The 22,240-nt window shown below is 44.8% G+C and overlaps 1 protein-coding gene across 1 annotated transcript in view; it reads left to right on the top strand.

The window, feature by feature from the left end:
* The window catches only part of gpc3 (glypican 3), a 155,535-nt gene that overhangs the window by 129,735 nt on the left and 3,560 nt on the right, over positions 1-22,240 (top strand). Inside the window, exon 7 of the mRNA XM_085473790.1 lies at positions 9,127-9,313. Within this exon, the coding sequence (XP_085329916.1) occupies positions 9,127-9,313 (187 nt within the window). The remainder of the gene's footprint in view (positions 1-9,126; positions 9,314-22,240) is intronic.

Below are 22,240 nucleotides of genomic sequence, written 5' to 3'. Positions count from 1 at the left end.
CTCATATCGCAAGACCCCTATTTATCTCTGTGGTTAGCGGTTTTTACGTTTCTCTTTCATTCTTTCCAGCACCTTCAGTTCTCTATGTGCTTAGGCTAGAAGCTAAGCTAAGCCTACAGCACATCAGCTGATTGCCGCTCACACACAAGCATAGCTCCTCCACTCTTTCTTACCCACTTGCCCCAGTGATCATCCACCGATTCCCACTAGGTGTGATCATGGAACATGCAGTGACAGTCTGCTGATGTTGAAATGGAGGATTTCTGAGCAACACATGACTCTGGAAAGCACTGGACAAAAAGAGATTGTCTGACGGGGTGTAATCAGATTTAGCAACCAGCAGCCTGAGCAGGAATGAGACTTTTTAAACTATTAAACCCCATAGAGACAATCAGGCACATTCACAGACATAAGTCGATATTTTCATTTGGTTACCCTCAAAAAAAGATTGAAAATTGCTGTCATACCAGATATATTTAATACTAAAGGGAGTTAACCCCCTGCGTTCATGCGCCGCCTCGATCTGAGCCCAGCGTGTTGGAAAACAACATTCTTCTATTCTTAAACACCAACAGTTTAAGCTCCCTCTGCAACATCATCTAAACATGCGTTCAGGATTCAGTCCAAACTGAGAGGTCTGGAAATAGAGTTACGGGCTAAGGTGGAGCACAAACACTCCCAGTTTCATGCCGGACCGGAGAGCCGCTTCTTTTTTTTTCCTCCTGCGTGTTCTGTGTCCGACTGGAATGAACATCAGGAAATTAATTTTGTCTGCATTAACCGTCTGAGGCTGAGCTCCTGTTGCGTGACACGCTCGAGCGTGGACAGATAGGGAAAGACAGGAGGGTGAGGGGAGAAGAAACAGAGGAGAATGAGACAGCGCTGGTCCTCCTCCTCCTCCTCTCTTTACATTTCACATTCAATAAAAGTTGAGTAACGACTCGAGGAGAGCGGGTGGGAATGCGAGGCAGGCTGCGCTGACCCAAACGCCGCTCCGCCCCGCTGAGGAGCTATCCATGACTCACTCTGTGGAAAGTGCCTCCTGTCATTCCTCCATCTGTCTGTCTATCTGTCTCTACTCTCCCATGATGTGCCTCATTTATTTCCACTCTCATGCCGTTTCTCCCCAGGCTACGAGCTCCGAACAGGGATATCTGCCAGCGTGACAGAAACACAGCAGCTCACGGGACATGTGCACATTAAATGCAAGGAAAGTCCATTTCCTTCGTTTATCAAGAAAAACCTTTTTTGTGCTAGAGGCGCTCTGATATCAATACCAGAGTGTCGCAAACTATTTTTAACCAGGGTCTGGAAGGTACAGGAGAAATGTCTTGTAATCTGGGTCTGATTTTCTTAGTTCAGGACACTATTTCTGTTAGTTATAACAGAATTATACTCCTCAAGCCACTTCTATGGCAAGCATCGCTTAGAAGGAGGCTGAGAGGCTAACACATGCATACAATCTGACAATTAGACAGGCTGTAAACAGAACTTCAGGTTAGTCAGAGAAACAAAGGCATGATGCAAACATCCGTTTTTGTAGCTTTGTGCAGTGGAAGAAGGGGTTATTACCGACACTTGAGGTTCACTCTGAGGTTGGTTTCACTTCTAAATAAAGATGGGAAAGTTTAGAACATGTGGCCAGACTGCTTGAAAGCATTCCACATGTCCATCAAAACAATTGTTTCCAACCTGAGGAGAATTGTGGGTAATATTTTAGCAAATATTTTCCAACTCACACACTCAGCAGACATGGGGCAACATCAGCATCAGTTTGGAGCATGTGTGTGAGTCAGACTCCACATCAAAGGGTTGTGACATGTACCAAAGATGTTTTGGTCTTCAAAGACAAATCAGCAGCATTGTGTGGAAAATACAGGGCCGTGCAAAGGTCTCGAGCCACCACTCATTTCTTTCTATCTTGCTAGAGAAATGCGAGGTTGAATGATTTATCAAAACATGCAGCATAAAAAACAGAGTTTGTGAAGTTTGAATGAGCTTCACGTGACCACCTTTATTCTTTAACACAGCCTCAACTTTCTTATGTAGCTCTGTGATCAGTTCTCCAGGCTTCTTAAAGGACATTCAAATCTGTTCTTTGGATGTTTCAGCCGTTTGTTCCATCCTCTGTCAAAATGATCCCACACTGCTTCAATGATGCTGAGGTCTGGGATCTGGGGAGGCCAATCCATGGCTGATAGTGTTTCATTCGGTGTCTTTAGGCCCTTGTGGTGGAATTAAGGCACGACGGGACCACAGATCCATGTTTTGAGCCATCTTTATTTAATATTTGCATCACACCACCACAACCCCCCACCAACCCCTGAGTCCCCGTGTTTTAACACGGCGGGCGTGATTGCGGATGCCGTGCAGGTGCGTATGCACGGCACCGCAGACCACGCCCCACCACAGCCCTCTCTCAGGTCCTTCCTGATTTTTTTTCCTGTTTCTTAAAGACATGAGTCTCAGATACTGTTCATCTGCTGTACTTGTTTTTTAGGCCTGTCACTTCTTTTGTACTCCACTTGTTCTTTTTCCTCATAGCCTTTACGGATACACTGCACACCGTGCTGAGATATGCATGTACATTTACAATAAATGGCTCTTTGGGAATCGCCTTTTTTGGTTCGTGCCACTTTGTCTGTTAAACTGCGTGATTTTTTTAATCTTTGTAAAGAAATGGGAACGCATTATTTATTTTTGTGACACTAGTAACAAAGTGCCTAAAGATTCAATTTAAAATTAGTTATTTGTAAATTGTCTGCTATATGTGCATACAGGACTTCTTAGGTGCCATTTTTCATGCTTGAATGATTTATAGGTCACTGTTAAGCAGCTAAACAGAAAAGTCCTGGTTAGGTGCAAGGACTGGACTGAAAATGTGTGAAATAAAGCTGCCAGTGTCCAAAGGAACAACTAGAAAGCCTGGATGAGAATTACATCACATGAGGAGTGGCTCAAGACTTTTGCACACTACTGCATTTGTGACCATTTTTATTATTTGTTAATTATAGGTCTGTTTTATTCCAGGAAAACCTCTGCTTCAGTACCCAGCACGTCCTCATTCCTGTGAACTTAGCCTTCTACCAGCGCTGCTTATTGATGAAATACTTTTCCTGCAGCTCATCAGACACTGAAAAGCTTTGTAAGGTGGAGGAGGACGACAGAGTCTGTGGAGCAAAAAGCTCCCACAAAGGGAGAGGAGCTAAAACTGTTTGTTTCACACAGGTATCAGGTAAATAAGGATTATTTTTAATTGTGAGTCATGCAAAGCTACTTTAAAAAAGCAGGACTGAAACCCCTTAAATCAGGTCAGCTAATTTCATCACTGTGTCACTGTTTTCCTTCAGGTCAGAACAATTAAACACTGAGGAACTTTCTTTTTTTAACTTATGGGAGGTAGTCTGTTTGGAAACCGAATCCTTGAATTCTGTAGATTAGATTTGCAGGCGTGATGTAAATGTGTTGAAGCACTGATAGAAACATTCAGTCCTACAGATTCCATCTGGGCCGAGTCACATAGCAGCATGTCCAGACAAGTCCTGTGCATGTAGAGGAGGACATAACACAGGCCCAGATCCCAATCACAGACACTGATAAAAAAAATTCCATGCACTTTTCCTTTTTTACTCATCCTCTCCATTTTTGACTATCACCCATTCAACCAGGCTCTTCCTACATTCTGAAAATTTCTGTGACTTATGGGAAAATGTGATCCAAGATCTCGGTGCCAGCTCGAGCAGACCACAGCTGATGATCAGCGAGCGCAGGTTGATTTCTATCAGCGGAGGTCAGCCAGAGGCTCTGAGGCTCAGCTGCAGCTGTCGTGTCGAGCAGTGACCCTGTGTGGAGTTCATGTCATGTGTGGGAGGCAGTGACAGACTTGTGGTTTCTGTGTCTCTGTCTGGGCTGGCCTGCATTGAGCAATCTGCCACATGTTTGGGCTTTGTGTGCAGCCTTTGAGCCCATGTTTCCTTGGTGTGACTTGCACTTTTGTGTTAAAGGGAGGTGAACCCTGTGGCGTGCGGGATGCCTATGGTCGAGCTGATTACATGTTCCCTGTGTCCAGCTGTCTGTGGGAGCCAGCTCCCGATGCTACTCGTGAAACAGAGAAGAGGAGAGCGAGAGATTTCCTCTCGTAATGGAAAACATGCCGAACATTTCTCGAAAAAAAAAAGTCCCTTTTATTTGCTTCCTCCCTGCTTCCTCTTGCTTTGGTTTTTCTTTTCTCTTTTTTTATAATTGCAGAAGATTCCAGTTCAGAGCTGCTTGAGGTTTCTCCTCTTGTGGTAAATCTGGATGCTCTTGGCGTATCACGCAGCGGCTTTGCCATGCCAAAAGCGCAGCGTCACTTTCGATACAAACATCCACCCCACCCCTACATGCTACCGCAGCCGCGGCAGAGGCGGGTAGCCAGTGGGCAGAATCCACAGCGCCCTGCCACAGAGCTACTGCCCTGTCATCCTCCCCTCTGTACCGCAGTGGAGAAGGGTCAGTGCCATGCCTGTATATACAGTTTCTTTTTTTAATTCTCCAAAACCGTTTTCATGCGTTCTCCATGTACAGCTCATATGCTCTTCACTCAAATGTGTGCATGAAACTAGATTTTAATCAACATCTTAAAAAAAAAGATTAGCTCTGAGACAATGTTGGTCGGTTAGTTGGTTTGTCTACTACTTTATCTTAACAGTTATCAAACTGTCATGAAGGTTAGCAGTAATACCCGTGAGAACTATTCCTGTAAACTGCCTCTGGTGTCACTGGCAGGTTTCTCGTGCTCGGCAAAATATTTCTAGACTTACTTGGTCGGCTGGCATATTTGTGGTCTCTAAATATTTAATCCACAGTGACTTTTGTGGTGCCCTCTAGCTGTACAATGACAATAACAGCATTCATGTCTTCATCAGAATGAATTGTTATTTCTTTGACATTTTAATTGTGCTCCATGACCAGGGCTAAATATTGATTTATCCAATACAGTGGTTTAAGACAAAACAATTAATCCTAGAATGTCAATCGTTGTGATGTGCACAGCACTTTTTTCTGTTCAAAATCCAGAGAAATGTTTTAATTAAAATAATTCCTCAGAAAAATAACAGTGTTCTCTGAACTGATCAGAGCTCTGAAGCTGAGGTGAATCATAAATGCCTTATTGTTTCAAGGTTCAAAATGTACATTTATCGTGTGTTCAGCAAACAAATGTACGATGTTCCCTCAGTTTTCATGCTGCAGCTGCACCGCACATTTTACAGTGTAATCCATCGGTTGCCATGAGGATGATGATTTTTTGCTGGAAGTTGTGACTTGTGTGTGTGTGATTTGGGTTAAAGTGAGGGGGACTTCTGGATCCAGTGCCAGGATATATTTGGAACGGCGGGAGGATGCAGGAGCTTCCTGACAGTGACAAGAAAGTCATCCAACCAACTTTGAGACTCCATTCTGGATTTTGGTCTTTGTCACTCCCGACACAACCACAAGGCAGTGGTGCTAACTACCCATAGCTGGGGATCTGGTTCGCGGCCATGAGGGCATGTTCACGCACCACTGCCAGGGGTCAGATCTCCTCCAATCCCCCTGTAGCTCCGCCTGAGTCCAAAGGGTGCTCTGTTGATGTGTGGCGCTACAAAGACACTATGTACTAGCAGGAAGGGACTTACAGACTCAGGTCAGCTTTTCATTGATCCACAAGCAGCGGCGGTTGCTGGTGGTGTAGGCGCGCACTAGATGGGTCACACCCACCAGATGACACACCAGGTTTAAACTGCTATTGATTTTGTGTTTTAAAATTTTTACATGTGTTGCTTTGCATATATCCAGCTAGCATGTTTACATGTTTTTCATTATATTTATTACTCGTCCAATAGCAGCCACTGGCCTCGTTGGCACCTGGTGAAAGGAGTCCAATGTAGGTTGATGAGTCTGAGAAGCTCACATCTGTCTGATGACAGCGATACTGAGGTGATTTAGTGAGGATGCTACTTTTTTTCCTGAATTTCTTTGTTGTGGATTGTTGGATACTGGTGTGTTAGAGCTCTAACTTCAGTTCGGGGCATAATGCTTGAAGACGAGGATGACATTTTATTAAGTTGCTTGTTGTCTCTTTCGTTCGCATTTTTGCTTGATTGGTGAAGGGGACCCATTTCAGATTATAACACACCATGTCTGAGTCTGAAGGTCCAGGCATGAATTAAAACTTGCCTCCACTGAGTGCAAGCATCTATAAGTTGGTCGTTCTCCTGCCACAAACATAAAACGAGGTTGGGGGAACGGTGATATCCATCTCAGCCATGGCATTCAAGATGGCAGGGCAACATGGCGGCGCCCTGCAGTCTATGAGACTTCATCAGTTTGTTGGAAGATAATAATTACACACTAATCAATGTATATTTATGAGTCCCACATTTTTTTCCATTGAATAAACTTTAAAAAATGACTAAATGTATCTTTACGAAGGAGAAAACTGGGTATAAGACAAAAATATTTATTCTTTATAGCAGGCTGTAAACATTTTAAATTCTGCTGTAAAGTTGACCATTTCATCTAAGAGATCGGTGGGATCGTCTGACTTTTTCACAACATTAAACTTGAAGGTGCGTGTTTGCTTTTGTGTGGTTTTCTGTTTGAGGAAGCAGGCCATTGATTGTATAGCGTTAACTCCCAGCTACCTCCGTGTTAGGATAATGAACTGAATTACTCATTCAGTGACTGAATATATCCCGCATGTTTGCTCGCAGCTGACTAAGAGCTTTTAAGTGATTCAACTCGGTCATTCACCCAAAACATTTATTCTTTTAAACAAATTGATTGTGACATTAGCTGACATGCCAAACTAAGATGGTAAACATGAAACCTGACAAACACCGGTGTGTCAGCACTGTTATTGTGAGGATATTAGCCTGCCGACACATTAGCGCTGAGCTCAAAGCCCCACCAAGCTGCAGATCCTGCACGACTGTAAACACTTAGCCCTGTGTCATCTACCGTCAGGATGTAGTAAAGCAGACGTCAGAGTGTCTGTTTATGCGAGTTTGTATGTATACTGGAAGGTGAAGATCTGCTCATGGCAGTAAACTCCAAACACGGCTGTTGACATCAGTGGTTTTCCCTCCTCTCCTCATTCCTTTTTTTAGGTTTTGCTCTAAAATACCCCGAGCCACCTCATTCTCTCCCTGCTTTACAAGTGTCTGTTTGCCTTTTAACAAGGTTTGCCCCTCCCGTGCCTGAGTCTGGACAAGTTGCCAGGATACAAGTCGTTAGAAGGAATTTCGGGCCCAGCTCGGTAAATCTGTGGAGGGCTCTGCAGGCAAACACATATGTCTCTTTAACACAGTTCAGTACATTAAAGTTCCATTCACGATGTGGAGAGTGTACTTGTGGAAGATAACGGGGTGTTTTCATGAGAGCTCAGCTTTGTCAGCAGGTGGTGCTTCGCTGCACAGCCTCAAAAAGAAGCTAAAATATTCCTGTGGATCCGATGTCTGTGAGTTACTGTTTGTCCGTCCCTCGGTCCAAGTGACCAGGCTTTTAAAAATGTTGTGGTCATCATCAGTGTATGGCCTCAATGTTGCTAAATGAATGGAGGTTTGTTGGTTGGCTGTGCTGGGAACAGGGTAATGTGTGTTCCCGCTCCAAAATTTAGAGTTTATGTCACTTGTAAAAGCCAGATTGACTGGCTTGTATATGGAGCCGAAGGGAAAAGGGTTGTTTATCTTCCGACTGACGTAATTCTGTGATTAGCTTGGGCTTTTTATACCTCCGCTCTCTATCGCGCGCACACAAACTCACACACACGAGTCTGGGCCCAGACAGACGTCGCAGCTGACCTGAGACGAGGCCCATATGAACCCAATTTTCTCCCAAAGACAACTAGAAACAACAGCAAAATATGCATGCTGACGCACACAAATAGGAAGGAAATCAATAAAAAACAAACAAGGAGGAGCTTGAGCGGCGAGATGAGAGGACACTGCCAGAGAGGGCAGGCGGCTGGAATTTAGCACATCTGTTCCTCTGGCGAGGCTCTCAATCACGTGTGATGTCATGAAGCCTGAACGATGGTCAGAGTGCGACCGTGTACGTTGTCTCCAAGCTCTCACACGCATTTTTTTTCACGCACGAATGTAAGATGGGAACTGAATGAGGTTTTTCAAGGATGTTTCATTCAGTTTAAGTTATTAAACGTGTAAAACTTGATGTATTTTTATTATACTAGGTCGACTGGAATTTAAACATCGTTAATGAAATAGCTTAACAGCTCCAGGGTATTTTTTTTTATATGATTTATGAGTTGATGAGTTTCCCACATTTCTCCCAAACAAAGGAAGAAGTTAAGGAATGTGTTGCAGAACTCATTATGAGCTTCTGTAAATTGTCTAAGTCACACAGCCACTGCTTTTCCAGCCCAGAGGCCAAACTGGATAAAGGCTATGCTGAAAATCACATTTCTGTCGCACACTTACTCGAGCTTGTGGTGCATGTTTGTCTTTTACCATCTTGCTTTGATGTCGTATTGATCCATCTGCTGGATTTTATCTTCTTTTCAAGCTAAAATGCTCCAAAAATATTGCAAACATCATTTCTCCTAATCTCACATCTAGCTGTGTATTTTTAGTTGCCGGGGGAGGGGGGGGCCTTGATGTCCACCCGGGTGGAGTGTGTTATGTGGTGTTATCCTTGTTGCCCTGAGACAACCACTCAAGACAATGATGTTTGCCAGTAACAACACAATCACACCAGTCTGCTTACCCCAGTTTCTTTTTCGACCGGCAAATTACATGGAGCAAAAGCCGCAGCCCTTTGAATGAATCACGTTTGGACAAAAATAACAAAACTGGCACCGATAACAAAACTGTTTTTCCTGCCTGGTGATTGTCATACACGTTTGGTAAATACCAACCTTTTTTAGATCTCGCCGACTTTTTTCTTTTTTCCCTGGAATTCCCCTCACCCTGTTATAATCACATGCTACACACTCAGATCAAGAGACACCCCTTATTTATTTTCACAGCTTTGTTAAACTTTTAATGTGCGCAGGCCCACTCCGCAGCCGCAGAGTGACTCACGGAGAGGCTGAGGGTGCATTTTTTTCACATGATTACCTTTAACCGCTTCCTGTTTGTCCCACAGTTGCTGCAGATTGTGACGGTGTCTGAGAAGCGCTGGAGAGCCCGGTCTCGTGGAGCAGGAGCGAACGGGTGGAGCGAAGAGGGGGAGGAGGAATTTGAGAGTGGCGACTGCGACGACGAGGACGAGTGCGCGGGGGTGTCTGGGCTGGGCCCGCCGCCACGACGCAAGCGATTACGCATCTTTGCAGGTTAGACGCACACGATATGGACTTTAATTTGTGTGGTTTTAAGTGATGCTGTATCCATGCTCACGAATCAAAATCAGCTTAACTTGTATTTATGAGCCAGGCTGTAAAAGGAAGAAGAAAAAGGTTGTTTAGTTGTTTATGTTTGTGCCCGCTAACCAGATTAACAGATCTGGCCTCTTTTGCAGCGAGTCAGAGCGATCGCAGTCCAAAGCAGAGAGGTGGTTTACGTGACTGCTGTGCATGTTGACACCAACGTGACACTATGTGGCAGGAGACATGAGACTTCCGCAGGTAGCTGCCTCACCTCCACCTCGTGACCTGCCGTCAATCTTGTGAAAAACGTCAGATGCACGCTGTGAAAGACAAACAGAGAACAAAAAAAAGGCCACAAACAGTTGGAAGAAAAAAAACCAAACAGAAGAAGAGGGAGAAAACACCCAGGGAGCAGAAACAAGAGGGTTCGATACACTGATACAAAGCCAGCGCAGCTGAGCAAACACAGCAGTGGGAGTAGTCCTCCTGTCTGGGATGTTGTGGCAGAGATTTGGGTTTGCCGGGCAGGGAGCGAGAGCAGGAACCCAGGGTTCACACAGGAATCCTGCAGGGCCATCGCTTCCAGCGTGAGAGCCTGATGCCCTCTCTTAAACACTCCTGTCAGCCTCTCTGTGCAGCTCTGCTTCACTGCAGTATATTTCTAGATTAGGTATGTGTGCATCAGTGTGTGTTTGCAACCACCTGAAAGCCTGTTTGCACCGGCCTCTATGCAAGTCAGTAATGTTTGTAGACCTTGAGAAGTCGGTGCTTATTGGCAGATGCGCAGATAGCTGCTGATAGCCTGTGATGACCTAGCAAAATGCTGACCCCACACGGCCTCTCAGTCCATTCTGGTCAAATGGGGGACTGGAGTTCAAAGGTTAACCTGCAGAGCAGAGGGGCCTAATGGCCTGCTTGTCTGTGCTCTGCTGGTCTGAGATGGACGAGGCAGATCGGATTTCACAAAGCCTGGTAAGCGATCAGTGGTGTGACACACACGCATACCCACACAGGCCGTGGGGAAAGGTGACCGAAGCCACAACAACAAGGTGCAGACAGGCAGGGCTAAGCCACCAACGTAGTCAGCTGTCAGCCTGGTGACCAGAGCGAGGCTGTTACCAAACGGTAACGACGGATCTCTCCTCACCGACTCTCTGCGCAGATTCCATAACCTTCTGACAACACATACGCAGACCGACACGCTTCTGCTCCCGAGCCAATCAAACCTTCGCGCTACACATTCCCCAGAACATTCCAGTCCCGGAGCTATTCCAGGACAGGGACACCCCACCACCACCTGCCCCACCTCCATACCTCCTGAACCAAACTGGTTGCAAATTACACACCAAAGAATCTCTATGCCATGACCTGAGGTGGTGTTAAAAAAAGAAAACAGCATTAAATTTGCTAATCATTTAATGATGCAAATGTTGCATTAGCGGGGTTGTGGATACATTTTTATGATCACTGGATTTACAGGGAGATTTATTGAAATGTGGTTGGTAAATAGACTCATTCTTATAGCGCTTTTCTACTCTCCTGGAGTACTCAAAGCGCTGTATACAACACATTCACCCATGACACAAGCACTGTTATCTATACTTTCAGTGCTTTCTGTCATTCATACGCATTCATACTCCGATGGGTGCATCGGAGTTCAACTCAGAGTTAGTATCTTTGGCATGCAAACTGGGGGAGCCAGGGATCGAACCACCAACCTCCCAATCTGAGCAACAGCAACCAGGTTCTGGGCCTTAAGTAGGCTGTATCGTGACAGAGCCTCCACCGTGCTTTACCACAAAGTAAGATATTAAGTTCTGCCATAACTACCTAATGTTTTACTACAAGGACTGGATCCATCTCTCACATCCTGTGTCATATGTGTTCAGATACTTTTTATAGGCTGCAGACAGTTTTTAGGCCTGATACTACTTCTTTTATCCTCCACTTGTCCTGTTTCCTCAAACTTTTGAAGGACAAACTGCACAACACCATGAAGTTTTCAGCTAATAGCTCTTTAGAAATATAGTTTTATACTGTTATGTGTAGACATTAAGCTGGTTCATCTCTTGAGTTAAGCTCCTTTTTTATGCTTGACTGAATCCTAAGTCAGTGTAAAGTGTCTTAACAACCAAGCAAAACAAAACAAAACAAAAGTCATTCTTCTGAAAATGGTCAGGTACAAGTAACGGACTGAAGAAATGTTGAAAGACGACTTTAAAATGACTAGAAAGAGGCTCCTTGGAAGGAAAATATGAAGGAACGATGGAAGTCTTTGCACAGTACTGTACCTATGAATAGATGTGTGTTTGTGAACAGATGGAGTTGTCTCTAGCTTTGTTGTAGTCCAGTAAAATGTGATTCTATATGGCGTGTCTTTACCTTTATGATGAGGGCTCACCTGTGTTTCTGTGCTTTCATGCACACCTGGCCTCTGACTGTATGGCCTCTATGAGAAACAAAGGATGTGCCGCCATCTCTGCAAAAACCTGCTCACAGATTCCTCTCAAAGCCTCTCTTCATTGCCTGAGCCACACATTTTTTTCTCCTGTTTCCACCTGGTGCTAAAAAACTTCACAAAAACATCTGCTAATACACACTCATTTACTGCATAAAGTCTTAAAATTTGAAGAAAAAATTTAATTGTGAAAAGCTGGCAGTGAGGGAATCATCTGTTTCCAGCTTAGTGTGGAAGCCCAGTGAAATACAGCAGATAACTCCCAGTAGGATCAAGGTAATATTTCATGGTCCAGTCAGTACACAGTGGGAAAATGAGTGATTAATCCAGAGAAGTGGCTAAGATAATCACACAATTTTAATTCCCTTTAATAAAAGGGTTGTTTTTTGTTTTTTTTGTGGCGCTAAGTGGACTACTACTAAACAACCTGCGAAAATGGCTTTTTGATGCAGTTTGGAAACATTCGGTAGTCTGCAAGCAAACAGTGTGCTCTGCTTTGGCTCAGCAGCTCAGATCCCTGCCTCGTGTGTTTTCTTGCTGAGCTGGACGGGCTTTTGCTCGCTATGCTCATCAGCAGCCACGTGAATAGACCTCTTGTTATGTTCCTGAGCTCAGACATTCGCTCACTATAAGCGCCCCGAAGGAAAGCCGTTCCTTTGGGAGCTCTGGATCTTTTTTATCAGCGCCAGAGGTTAGCAAAATACAAAGTGGAAATATTCCTGTAATGTGAAACACGCGGCTTACGATGAGAGGCTGGGCTCGGCTCACCTTTCAGGTCTGCTACAAATTTTGCGGCTGGAACAAAGGAGTGAGTAAAAGAGCGAAGAAGGTGATGAGAGAATGTGGGGAACGAACACAAAGAGACAAAAACACCTTTGATAACTGTAAAGGCTGATACACTGGGAAACCTAAACATTCTTTATTCTGTATGTGGGTCAAATTAACAGCCTAACGTGCTGTCAGTGCTCCAGCATGGTATGTTAATTAACTGCAGCTGTGACCTCTGACCCTTCTGCACCTGATAGGTGAGTCACACGGTGCCTGTCTTCCACAACAGTGTTTGCACATGTCTTCATCACAGCGGACACAGTTTACATTAACAGCACCGGATGCATCCACCGTATAGGCAATTTCCTTCTTCTTCAAGCTTCGTGTAATTTCATAGAGCTGATCGTCAGCGCTACTGTACTCATGAAGAGTCATCAACATATGGTTGCCAGCCAGGGAGGCTCGGTGCCACAGGCCAGGATGAGAAAGAGACGGGCTCAGACGGTGCACATGTGAGAGGAAGCGTGCAGGTGCCTGCATGCCCACGTGGCAGGCAGAAAAAACACACTTCACTCCTTGGCCCGTGCATCGATCAGCATTAAGTTGTCTTTTTACACATTTCATTCAACGTTTTTCTTTCTAAAATTATTTTTTGAAAAAAAAAATTGTAAAAACATGTTGGGTAACAGGAGGTGAAAAACGATTAAAGAAAAACATTGAAATGAAGTCAAATACTGTGAGCTCTGTGTGGTGATTGGACAAACTATTAGATGCCGAGACTAGTTTGAATTTGAGTGCCAAATGTGCCAACAGTTATTACCCAGGTTATCAATACGATGCCAGATCTGAAGTGTTTACCTCTATAAGGAGTTCAGAACTAATTAAGTACGAAGAAAATGTGATAATATATCTGTCAGTGAACCACAAAGTTGCTGTTAAAGGAGGTGGTTACTGTAATGTTTTGGACATTTCATTATTAGCACTGTATTCTCTAAAAGTGATACTCGTAATCTCTCAACCTTGCAAATGGTTTGTTTCCTTTTTCAAATACCTGCAAAGGTATTTAGATAGATCACAGGTGGTCAATCCAGGCCTCGACGGCCAGTGTCCTGCAGGTTTTAGATGTGTCCTTAATCCAACACAGCTGATTTAAATGGCTAAATGACCTCCCCAACATGTCTTGAAGTTCTCCAGAGGCCTGCTAATGAACTAATCATTTGATTCAGGTGTGTTGACCCAGGGTGAGATCTAAAACCTGCAGGACGCCGGCCCTCGAGGCCTGGAGTTGCTCACCCCTGAGATAGATAAATGGGTCAGTTGGTGGTTACACTGTGGAGCTTTTGTCCGTATTAAAATACATAATGACATCAGAGTTCCTGCAAATTTGTTTGCGGCACATCAATGACGTGAATCTCCCATTCTCACACGACATGAGTACATGTCAAGAAACCAGTTTGAGGTGATTTCAGCTTTGTGACATGATGAGTAGCCTGGTGGAAGCAGTCATCAGCAGATGGGTGCACTGTGGTCATAAAGGGATGGACATGGTCAGCAACAATACTCAGGAAGGCTGTTGCGTTTCGTTGATACTCAGTCGGTACTAATGGTCCCAAAGTAGGACATTAAAGTAATCGCCACAGCTTCACACACAGCAGGATGGATCCATCTTTTCATGTTTACAACAAATTCTGCAGTGGCACCCAGTGCGGTCACGTTGTGCATTCAGAGGTGCTCTTCTGCACACCTTTGTTTTAATGAGCAGAGATTTGAGCTTCTGTTGCCTTCCTGTCATATCAAAGTAGTCTGGCCATTCTCCTCTGACCTCTTGCATCAACAAAGCATTTCACCCTGACAACTGCAGCTAGCTGGATGTTTTCTTTATTTACAACTGTTCTCTGAAACCCTAGAGATGGAGATAAAATCCCAGTAGATCAGTAGATTCTGAAATACTCAGAGCAGCTTCACCTGGCACCAACAACCATGGACTGTCCAAAGTGTCACTTTTCCTCCCCATTCTAATGCTCACTTTGAACTTCAGCAGGTTGTTTTGACCACGTATGTACCTAAAATATATGTATTTAAATAAATACATATAAATAAAATGCATAGATTAAAATGATGTGATCTGCAGGATTACTGCAAATCAAAATCTTCATTCAGAAAAGAGATTTGGACAGAGTGCCTGCTGCTTTCATCCTTGTCTGACACAATGATGACTGTTTACCAGCCCAAATCTGTGTAGGCTTCACATGATAAATGATTTCAAAGTACTAACTGTTTGCCGGAGTGGGTATATAAAATTTCTGGAGAAGTCTTAAACTGATGACAGCGTGAAATCCTTGGGGTAGAGGAATTGTTGAAAGGCTGTGTAGTTGAGGGGGCTGATAATGTGCAACACACTGGAAATGTTCTGACCCAATGTTCTCCGTGTCCATCCCTCTTTGAGCTTATAAACAACCTCTGTAAATTCAGCCAATCCTCCTCCTTCCACACCCCTCACAAAAATAATGAAGCTTGCCACCATCTGTGTAAACAGGCTTGGCTAGTAAGAGTCATAGTTTCCCAGTCTTGTTCTTCTTGGGGCTGATCACAAGGCCTTGTGTGTCCCCAGTTCCTGAGCTGAATGAGGTGGCAGTAAGAGGGGAAGATGGAAATGGAGCAGAAAAAGAGGGGGGAGAGGAACAGGGGGATGATGTTGTCTTCTTATTGTCGTTGGGCTTCTGTCATGGTGTTATCTCAGATCAGTTCAGGGATAAAACACTCCAAATTAGCCAGAAGGCAGGAAGAAGAGTCCTGGTTTTAATTTATGTGGATACAAGGGCTCAGAGCTGGGTTCTCATCATGTACTTGAAGGGGGCCCACCAGCATTTGATTCATTTTGTAGGCCTTTTGCATTTCTCCGTGTTTGTGTGTGCCTCTTGGAAAAGCGTTTGTTTGCTCAAGAGCTTTATTTACATTCACAGGCACTTTCTGGACGCACTAAATTGATTCCAGGCCTGTTCCTGGGTCGTGTCCATCAGCTCAGCCACAGTCCACAAACACTCTGCACACAGCGGGACCATTCTCGAGGTCCGCAGCTCTGCTGCTCGCCGCCACAGTGACACACAGAAGCCATTTTGTGGGGAATGTCTTAAAAGCTCGGCTGAGAGTTTGGGAGGTTTGCAATTCACACGTTAACCCTCTAATCTCACCTGCGTTTTTTAAATTTTCCCTCCATCCATTCCCCTCCCTCTGGCCTGCTCTCACTCTCTCCTTCCAGGCTGTTCGTGAAAGTAACTCGACGACACAGTGAACAGTCCTGCTGTCACTACACTCGGAGCTGCTGCAGGAAACCGCAGGCTAACCACTAAAAAGGGCTCAGACAGTTAGTGAAACTGCGCTGCAGGAGCTCTCTGTGTGTGCAGTCAGACCAGCCAAGTTGTCACTCCTGGCTGTATTTGTAGTCTGGCTTTTTTCTATGACAGGAATGTGGGGACAATTCGGCTGGTTAGTCAGTGAGGACATCTAAACAACAAACATATCAGAATCTACCAGCACCATTTCCATTACTGATTGCCGGACCCAGGAAAAGAATGTAAACATGTTTTTGTCGGCTTCCTTTATTATAAGAAGATAAAGACAGAATCCAAAAAATGTGCTTGTTGGAGGCAGCTTGACCAGGACGAGGCCCAGGATGCCCCTTGGGTCAAATGCTGACCCATCAGCTACCCACTAACTTGATTCTCTCTCTCGTGTCTCTGTCGTTCTATGCCAGTCTCTCGCTTGTTCCAATAAGAACTGCCATTGTCCAGTCTTTTCAGAAGCAGTCTCAAATGGTGCACCCTGCCAACCTCTGACCCCGCCTCAGGACTGACCTCTTAGAGGGTTCACAGCCCTTCTCTGTACACAGAAGCGCTTCCCCCCCCCCTGCCCTGAATGAGCTCTTCGCCCTGAGTACAGAATCAACTCTTTGTATTCAAAGGAGCTTGCAAAGAAAAGCGTCTGGACTTCTTTAAGTTGCTTGAAGACGTTTCACCTCTCATCCGAGAAGCTTCTTCAGTTCTAAGGTCAAATGGTGGAAAGTCTCGGATGAGAGGTGAAACGTCTTCAAGCAACTTAAAGAAGTCCAGACGCTTTTCTTTGCAAGCTCCTTTGACTACGATGACCTGGATGACTGAGAACCTTCACAGACACCTCTTTGTATGTTTGATTTGTTATGGTTTTTACCTCTCTCGCTAGTGCGCACACTTTCCGCCCTCGCAGCGTCAGCACTGCAAGGAATTCTCGGTTAAAATTTACGTCCCTGCTCAAAGCTTTTATTTCTATTCAAGCTAGGTCTTTTACTCCTTTCTGTGATCATATTAGCTGCTTCGGGAGGCGGAGACTATAAATACACTGGAGTAAATTTAATTTGGATGGTGCAGGGGAGAGGGTAATGGGTGCAGCATGCTGGTCATTCCCTCGGTGACAGCACCGCCCTTCGTTGACCATGTTAATTAATAACTGTTGACTTGCATTTGTTCCACAAGCCGCAGTTGAGAGAGTGCCTGTGATGGGTCGGTTTTCCCCGGTCAACAGGAGGGTGTATTCCTCTCCCATCGGAGCAACGGGGAACTTTTGCAGATTCACTCAAGCAACGTCTTCTCGCATTTTTTAATCAATTGTGCACCTTTGTTTTTCAAAAGCAATTAAAACGCCATCATCTGTGTTTTCATGTCCCCGGCCCTCTTTGGCATCGTGTCTCTCTGTCTTGCTCTCTTGCCCTTTGTGTGGGAGGGTCCCTCTGTCTAGAATAACAGAGTTGTGGAAGTTGGGAGGCCGGAGTAGCTCAGAGAGCAGCGCCGTTGCAAAGGCCAGCGCCAGGGCCGCCTCTGGGCGTCCCGTTTTTCTTGGCCCGACATTCCCAGCCTCTCCGAGCGCCCCTGTGGTCGGCCTGTGGGTGTGGAGGCAGACGGCCACATTCCCAGCCCATCGACAGAGGCATCCCGGACCGCTCCCTCATTTCACTCCCGGCTCTCAGTCAAGCAGTGTCCCAGGACTCAGCGCCCTGGCCAAGTGTCGGAGTTTGAGAATGTGACCAAGGAGCCGATAATCACAGTGCACTGTCTTATCAGTTAATCTCTTCCAGATAAGCCAAACGAATGAGCAGCTCCTATTATGTTTTTATAGAACCCATGTCTTTGCAGCTGTAAGGGCGGCTACTGAAAGAAGACTACACACACACACACACACACACACATACATATATACATGCTGGCCATTCAATTTCTAAATTTGCTGAGTTTAATATCCAAGCGAGTAGTTTGCTCTGCTGCAATGGGACAAGGGATAAAATATTTGCTTTATCTTGGAAACCAAAATATCACTTAATCTGTTGAATCTTCAAAACCCAGATCAAATTTGAGCAGCTTAGATGTGTTATGCGCACACATCGTCTGCCAATGTAGCAGCAATCTAAACCATCTCCTCCATTTCATAAGAAGCACCTGTGTTTGGAGACTTAACATTCCACATACTTATCTGACCAAAAAAGGCCTTTGTGCATAGCACACATGTACTGAATAAACTGTACTGCACCATGAAGGCACACACTCTCACAGTAACGCTTCAGCCACTGGTGTGCACCCACTCCGTTAAGATGAGTTAAATTAAGAAAACGTTTTTACCGACAGCATTTCGTGTGATTTATTTATTTTTTCTCCAACCTGTACTCTTCACCTGTGCTGGGAAATGCGTCTCTCTCTGCTCGCCGTTGCAATTTTTCTACATAGTTTGCTTGTTGTGACAACTGCAAAGCGTAAAGGACGAGCCTCGGGCACCGAGCGCTGCTGAAAACAACGCTCCAGACTCCCCTCCCTCTCTGTCTTCCCCCTGTCCTCCTTTTGCACAGACAGAGACAACAGACACACTTAATGCACATGCACGCACACACACACACTGCAGCCACCGTTTGACCTGTGAGGAGAATCCAAACAAACATCCGCTCCCACGCTAAAATACTGCAGCGCCTGGATATATTGGTCTGTCCTCCCAGGGACCGGTCACTAAAGAAAACATAAAGCTAAACCCTGAATGCGACCTCGTTTGTTAACTTGCATGTGACTACCGTGCTTGCTTCGCAGCCCAGAGCCTTTACCGTTACCAATCAATGGTTGGACTGTTGACCTCTCCCCTGGGTCGTAACTCAAGCTCATAAGGCCACGATAAAGGTAGCAGGGGTACGCTAGCAAGGTGGCGTCTTTTTGCAGAGGCTCTGAATGGATGAGCAGGAGGGGGGCTGTGTTCTGCCGAAAGCCACCAGGGCCCACATTGGTCACATTAATCACAGTCTGGACTGTGGCTCTATTTATATCCAGGAGTTATTCATCTATTTGCCTAATTGTCCCTGTCTGTCCGCTGTCCAGGTTCCTCCTCAAAAGGGGGAAAAGAATCTGGATTACTTGTGTCTGTGTTCTCCTCTCAGTCACTTTCACTTACTTGCTGCACACAGGCACAGGTGTTCATCACTAATTATACCAGGATATTATTAGTCCCAGCCCTGCGCAGGAGTGTAAGGGATCTAAGTTTGCATAGTGTTCAGTCCCCGTTGGGTTGTTTTTAAATCCTGCAGAACAAGGCCCCTCTGTGGTGCTGCTCATGTCAAAGTGTTTAAACTAGCAAGAAAAGGCCCACTCTCTCCCCTCCCTCCCTGGCTTTAGGGATTTTTTTCAGAGCCTGAGATTTTTCCCTTTTTTTCCACTCGCATTATTGCCGCTGTAAAGCAACACCAACACAATGCTCTCCCACTTTGTCTCCAGCTTTTTCACAACCACACATAGGGACGGGCGTGCGCACACACCCCACTCAATCATCCCCGCACAACTCCACAAATGCAAACGCGCATGCAAACGGCCCCCCCACCACCCCCGCCCGAGACCCCGCCCGAGACCCTGCCCTCCCTCTTACCCACAGTGTATATAAAAGCTGTATCAAATTGCACCTTGAGCTTAATTGGCTCGGCAGTACAGTGCGCCGCTGTCGACAGTGACAAATCGTTCTTTCAGAGCCCCAGAGAATGCCTGCCCACTGCCATGTCAGAGGACACAGGAGGAGGAAAAAAAGTCAATTGTCCCCTGGCCGCCATTCAAATGATGTTGTAACGGCAAAGAAATTTGTAGGAGATGCATTTCGAAGCTCTGGAGTGCATTTACAGTGCTGTGCAAAAATCTTGAGCCACTCATTTCTTTGCATTTTGCTAGAACAATAGGAAGTGTGCAAACATACATGGAAGTAGACTATATGTAAAGCGCCAACAGAGTTTATTCAATTCTAATGAGCTTGAAAGTTTATTCTTCAACACAGCCAGGACTCTCTTAGTCAGGGTTTCTTCTCATTTCCTTCAGGACACAAAGTGCGTAATGTCAAGATATGCCAAGGTGTCAGCTAATAGCTCTTTGGGAATCACCTTGTTGATGTAAAAAAAAAAAAAAGATTTTGCCACAGGCTGCTAATAACGAAGTGGCTAAAGGTGCAGTTTGAAACGGGTTATTTGTAAGTTGTCTGCTGAGTTAGGAGTCGTTTTTATGCTTGAACTGGAGTGTATTTCTCTGTTCAAGATGGTGCCTGAGTGTGTAGGAGCCTGAGGCGCTACACAGTTAGGCGGTTTGTTGTGTTTTTACTCAAGTAAAGCAGGGCGAAGCTTTCATCAGATTCCTGACTGCTCCCTGTGATCACACAGCGGCTCAGATCAGCCACTTCCTCCTGCTGGATCGCTGCCGTGAGGGGGAACAGTACACAGATCAGATGAGACAGCTAATTCAATTAGGAGCAATGTGTTATTTTTAGGAGCTCAGATGTGACCGTGCGGTATGAGTGTGTGTCAGGATGAGAATGTATGCACAACCATCAGGAGTGTGTGGGAGGAAGCTATGTCAGAAGTCCACCTGCGCACATGTGTGTGTGTTTGTGTCTGGTTTAACAGAGGGCGGCTCAACTCATAGCTCGCATTCCTAACTGTAGTGCTGCTTTATTACTGATATCCTCCTGGCCTCCCTAATAGCTCACCCTTTATATTTCAGCCTTTCTCACAGCTTTTTGCCAGACAAAGTAACACAGAATATTTCACACAAAGGGAGGGTGATCTGCTCGGTGTCAGGGGGGAAACAGATGTGGATGCAGTGCAGCAAGAGAGCAGTAAGCAACATCAGAGCAGCAGGTAGCCCAAGGAGTCACTGCAGCACGCAAAACAGATGGAGAAAAATAGGAAAAGAGATTATCTTTCTCTGACTCACATCCACAAAATAGTGACACTAAGCCCCAAGCAGCCCCATTGGAGCAAATGAGTTACCTGCGTTGCCTCAGGGCATCATTACAGTATCTGCAGAGGGAGAGATGAAAGTGAAAAATAACAGTATGCCTTAAATGGAAGCTTTCACCAGAGGCAAACAGTGCATAAACCTCGCACAACTCTAATTTTCTCCATATTATCCCTGGTGCGCTCGCAGCGCATGTGCGATACAATAAACCCTGAGCGTTAGCTGATTCTGATGGACTCCAAGGTCCAAGCCACATCAGATGTGTTTTAGAAGCCGGATCCATCAGTTAATGAACACTGATCCCCGCTGGCTCGATGGCTTTTTCACTTGACTGCCCACTGGTGCGTTATCTGTTCTTTTTTTAACTTTTTTCTTTCAAACATTTATGCTTGGTTGCAGACCTGTAAAAATTATGAAAATTAATAGCATACTTTCTACCACTTCCTCACCCTAATCACTTATTTAACAGCAATAACAGCACATTAACTTATTGTTGCTCAAGTGTGTAAGCAGGTATTTCCTAGGCTAAACCGCTAACAGATGTGTTTCTGCCCCAGTAAACATGTAAATACAGGTTAGCTTAGCAATGACAAATACAGCGGCAACAATCCTGTGATGGCACCCTGGTACTGAGAAAACAGCAGGGACAAAAAGTCTTTTTTCAAGGTCAAAATGAACCTAGATATTCTTTTTTTATATTATTTTATTTTTAATCTCACATGAGAAATAATGAAATAAATAAAAAGATTCCAGTTTATCTCCACAAATGTTTTTCTCCTAAATATGCCAACTCTCTCCTTTATATATGTGTGTGTATATACGTATATATATATAATATGTGTGTGTGTGTGTATGAATTCTCATAGCAACAACATAGCAACCATACTTCCTGTGCTCTCATCAGCACTACGTTCATATACAGTGCTGAGCACAAAACTGCTACTTGGCAATGACAGTGCATCTTCAAGGGAAAAAATGCACAGTCTGCATGAAAGAGTTAATGCAGCAATAAGAAAAGGTGACAACTTTCCACCTTTTTCTGCTTACTGGAAACAAAAGTTTGCATTTCCAGAACAAAAAGCTGAATGAAAAACAAAGCAGCACTCAATAACGGGAGAGATTACATTTCAATATACCTTTGTAAAAAAACAAAACAACCAAAAGGGCATATCAGATGGTTAAAATGGTAACTGATACACAATAATAACATTTCACGATCTGTTAAAAAAAAAAAAAAAAAAAAAAGGGGGGGGGGAGCAGACCATTTGACAGAAGATTAACATAATCATAGAAGAAGAATGATGAGAGGAAAACATTACAGCTCATTTGGTTGCCACATGATACTGATGAGACAATCTAATTACAGGTTGTATTCTGTGTCTTCATCTGTGTGAT

The sequence above is a fragment of the Copadichromis virginalis genome, linkage group LG2 (assembly GCF_057382275.1).
Source record: "Copadichromis virginalis isolate Kocher_CV1m ecotype Utaka linkage group LG2, C_Virginalis_male_GT1.1, whole genome shotgun sequence".
Classification (NCBI taxonomy): domain Eukaryota; kingdom Metazoa; phylum Chordata; class Actinopteri; order Cichliformes; family Cichlidae; genus Copadichromis; species Copadichromis virginalis.
This window is presented reverse-complemented; position numbering and strand designations above follow the sequence as displayed.